The 4,416-nt window shown below is 31.3% G+C and overlaps 1 protein-coding gene across 1 annotated transcript; it reads left to right on the top strand.

Moving 5' to 3' along the window:
* The first annotated feature begins 267 nt into the window (after positions 1-267).
* LOC121123355 (cuticle protein 19.8-like) lies at positions 268-998 on the top strand. The gene has a single exon (XM_040718469.2). The coding sequence runs from the start codon at positions 333-335 to the stop codon at positions 759-761; it is 429 nt and encodes a 142-aa protein (XP_040574403.2). The 5' UTR covers positions 268-332; the 3' UTR covers positions 762-998.
* Positions 999-4,416: the final 3,418 nt, after the last annotated feature.

Raw genomic sequence — 4,416 nt, 5'->3', positions numbered from 1 at the left:
CATCGAAGAATGTGAATGAAAATATCCTAATGATTTTATCTTCTACATATGTACTGTCGACGAAAAGACCTTAGTGATGCTCTATTGCAATCCACGCCCAACAATAATAATAAATATTTAGACAGGGTCTGCGTGAATGGAGTTCTTCTTCTTTTTTGAATGCGTATAAATACTCATAGTATCAAGAATAAAGACATTAGTTTTATAACTACAATTCAATCAACATGAAGGTAAGTAACGAATGCAAATCAAATCCTCAAATGTGGATCGTGAATTAACCTTCTCCTTTTTTACAGTCTTTTGTCGTCGTATCTGCTCTTTTGGCTGTTACCATGTCTGCTCCTGCTGACCCCTACAGACCAGCTCCATACCACCCAGCCCCTGCTCCATACCACCCAGCACCGGCACCATACCACGCAGCTCCTACCTACAAGGAAGAACCCGCAGCCTACCAATACCAATACGCTGTCAGTGATGAATATGCTGGACTCAACTTTGGAGCTGATGAGGCCCGTGATGGATACTCAACCAACGGAAAGTACTCTGTTGCCCTTCCCGACGGTCGCATCCAAACTGTATCCTACAACGTTGCTGATGCTTACTCTGGCTATGTTGCTGACGTTACCTACTCCGGAGAGGCTAAATACGAGCCATATCACCCTGCTCCAGCTCCTTACAAGCCCGCTCCCGTCTACCATGCTGCTCCAGCTCCTTACAAGCCTGCCCCTGTCTACAAGCCAGCTCCTGTCTATCACTCTTAAAAATTTATATGATATTGCCTTATTTATTTGAATAAAGTTATAAAATCTAACTATATAGACAGCTTGATTAGTTATTTGATCAGTACCAATTAATATATCTTAGTCAATCAAAAAAGGACTACTAGAGTGAAGGGTTGGAAATCAAATTGAACCAGCTGTTGATTGCAGGCATAGATACAATTTATCAATTAAAACTTGTTGTATGTGGAGTTGGGGAAATAAATTTTTTAATTAGAATGTATCATATATTTTTTATATCTAACTTCTATTCCCATATCTCCATTATTTGTGAATATGGAAGATAAGAAGCTCTGTTTAAATCTCGTCAAAAGAAAGCATTTCTTGAGGAGTATCCATGACATAACAGGGGCATCCGCTGTTGGTGGGCTAGATGGCTCTAGCAAATCCCCCAAATTAAGGATTTTTTTGCTTGTTACTAGAAAATTCAATATTCATTTTTTCTCAAAATGTTTTCCAATTACAAAGCCCCCCTAAATATAATGCTGGAGACGCCCCTGCATAGTTATAGTCATATTATACCGTCAGTTCCTTCCTTGTTCATCATATTTATCTTTTATTGATGAACCTGCTTTCTTCTATAGATAGCTTTACATTTACAAATAAAGTAATTCATGTTACACCTAAACAATGAAATAAAATAATTCATTTGATAAGAATCGTAAGGGTTATAATAAAATGGTTGTTTGATTTTAAAAGTGAATAGTTTAAGGAGATGTTAAGTAATTCATGGATTATACAAGGAATTCTCACTGCATAGCAAATAACTTCTTATTTTACGACAGTCGATTTTTTTTTCTATTATTAGAAAAGTAATTAAATGAAATACGAAATTGAATTATGGAAATCGTGTAATGAATGCCTTAGGGAATTAAAATAACATTATTTACTAATTATTATTCTTTAAACAAAAAATAAAAATACCATTTCTATTATGAAAATCACTTTTCCTTTGGGGTTCTGTATACCCCAAATTGTATAAAATTACTTTAAATTTGTTAACTAACTTTTTTGTATGCCTTAACATTTTTCAAAATAAATGCAATTTTGTGTTTTTCTAAAAATGTATTTTTTTGAAATATTTCGTAAATTTGTCTACTTTTAATCAAGATTTAGTGCATTTGATTAATGTGTTCACTTTTAAGTTGGTCCTTTAGTTTTCTTATTTCCTTTTTCTTTTTCAATTAAAGTATACAAGTTGCCACTCATGTAGTATGAATAGTTATTTTGTTTATCACACTCAACCTCATGAATACAAAATATTACATTTTGGTTCTTAAATTCATTAAAGGTTTTCATGATAAATTGAATTATAACGGGTTAACTATAATAATAACAAACTTTATTGTGTTGACAACACAAACTAATGTTGTTAATGTTAATATTAAAAATATCATATTTATTCTGCTCCTCTTGAACTTACGTAATAATTTTTTTGTTTTAATTCTTTAAGAAAATATTCGAGTCACATATCCTCCAAATTTGGATGATCTCCAAGCTGCCATCAACACAGCGTGGTACGTCATGGACATGGTCTTCACGTCAAGAGCTGCCATTTTGTTCACCGGTGTGTGGAAGAGATTATTGCTTGTAAAGGACGATCTATTGGATAAAAAAATAATGCTAAATATAGTATTTCAACAAATCATAAATTGATTTTGATCTGTCTTTTCATGATTAATAAAAATCCCACTTTTTTTTTTAATTTAGTCATGCGAATGTTAGTTTTAGATAGGAGAGTAAGTTTGTTGTCTTTTTAACACACAAAGATTCTTTTTGACACACAAAGATCCTTGATTCCATTCAAAAGATAGATTTACTTTGATCTTTCATGTTTTCTGGATTATACCACTATGATCCTCCCACTTTTAGCTCTTGAATACATTAAGGGACTTTTCTTGTTTCAATTCTCCGAAAAAAAAAGTTATAGCATTGAACTCTTGTGATGACTTTATCCCAAATTTTATAAAAATATAGATGGTGTCTGAAAAAGAATCTTCAATCGAAATTTTCACCCGTCAGATAAAGTATTTTTACTGTTTTTTTATTCATTCTCCTTGGAGCTATGAGTTTTTGAAACTAGGACGTTAATTTTCTTATTGAAACAAAGATAACTCAAATCCTCTACATGAAAACAACATAATAGAAATACGTTGATAAATATTTGGCATTTTTACCATTTATCTCCATCTTCAATAACAAAGGCTTAAATAGCTTTGAATCAAAATAGCTTATCCCACCAAAAAACGTAATGGCCTTTGTCTGAAAAATCTGAATCTGGTCAAAAAACAACTAATACCACATTTCAATCTGGGTTCAAAACTTCATAAAGTTTAGTCTATTTTAATTGCTGTTAAGTATCATGATGGAGAATAAAAGTGTGTTAGAATCAATTAATTTTATACTATATATAAAAATACTAACAATTTGTTTATATAAATCATTTTAAACTTTTGAAATAAACTAATTTGAGCAGCAAATATTTATATTTAGTGTTCCATTTTCTTTAACATAAAAGTTTATACTTTTCAACCTGCAAATATTAACCATCATAAACTAGAAAAGAAAGGTCGCTGAATATTTGCATATATTTACAGGGTGCTACGACATAAATTCCTTTCTATGTGTGGCGATCAGGCTGTAAAAGTAGTAACGTGATTTCAATCTAGAGGCAAGTTTTTTTGGGAAGTACAGACGCTTTCCTACGTTGGATAATGAGGAACGTGCGTTTTGCCGTCGAAAATAAATATTGCCAAAGAAGTGGTTGACTCAATATTTTATAACATCAAACTTATTTCAATTTAGCTCTTGAGTTTTTATTGCTCTGATTAATAAAAATTCGTTATTTCCTTGTGAATATAAAAAAGAAATTTGGTTTGTCTTGGCTTTTAATTCTTTGAATAATCTTGAATAACTTTGTGGTTCTCTTGTAAGTAACTGATATTTAAAAGTTTTTATTATGGATGAAGAATACAAAACAATATATATGATTAAATATTAAGAAAACAACATAATTATACACTTTATTTATTAAAACCACCAATTAGAAAATAAATTTGGATTATGTACCGTACCATATACCACCGTCAATGTCGTTGTACCGTAGGCATGATTTACTCTCACATGAAGAAAAAAAAGATAAAATTAAATAATGTAAGAGGTTTTCATTAACCCATTTCTAGTAAAAAATGATGTTTATCCATTAATTTGTAGTAAGATTCACCCTTTCCTTTACAGATTCATATGCTTAATTAACCGTAAAAGATGTTGATTACAGCAATAGTTCCTAAATGAGAGGTCACGGCACCTGTAGTGTCGCAGGACACAACGGAGGTTTACACCATGATTTCCAAAAAAGAAAATAATTGAAATTGACATTATTTTGAGTAACATCAAAACTTATAATGATGAATCAGATATGTTTTTTATAAGTTTCATCTGGATCATTTTAAAAAGTATTTCCCAAAGATAATGCCTCACCGAAACATAACTTGATACGCACCTTTTACCACCTCAGCTAATCATCGGTAGTCTTATATGAATATGCGCTTATTGAACTTTGTATTAATACTAAAAACCGAATTTGATTCAATATTACTTGACGAATTCTGGCTTTCTGTGATTAATGAGTAATCAC

The sequence above is a fragment of the Lepeophtheirus salmonis genome, chromosome 8 (genome assembly GCF_016086655.4).
Source record: "Lepeophtheirus salmonis chromosome 8, UVic_Lsal_1.4, whole genome shotgun sequence".
Taxonomy (NCBI): Eukaryota; Metazoa; Arthropoda; class Copepoda; order Siphonostomatoida; family Caligidae; genus Lepeophtheirus; species Lepeophtheirus salmonis.
The sequence above is the reverse complement of the archived record's forward strand: the minus strand, read 5'-3'. Positions and strand labels throughout refer to the sequence as shown.

Bases quoted from the DNA above. Each gene is read 5' to 3' on its own strand.
- LOC121123355 (XM_040718469.2), top strand. From the start codon at position 333: ATGTCTGCTCCTGCTGACCCCTACAGACCAGCTCCATACCACCCAGCC.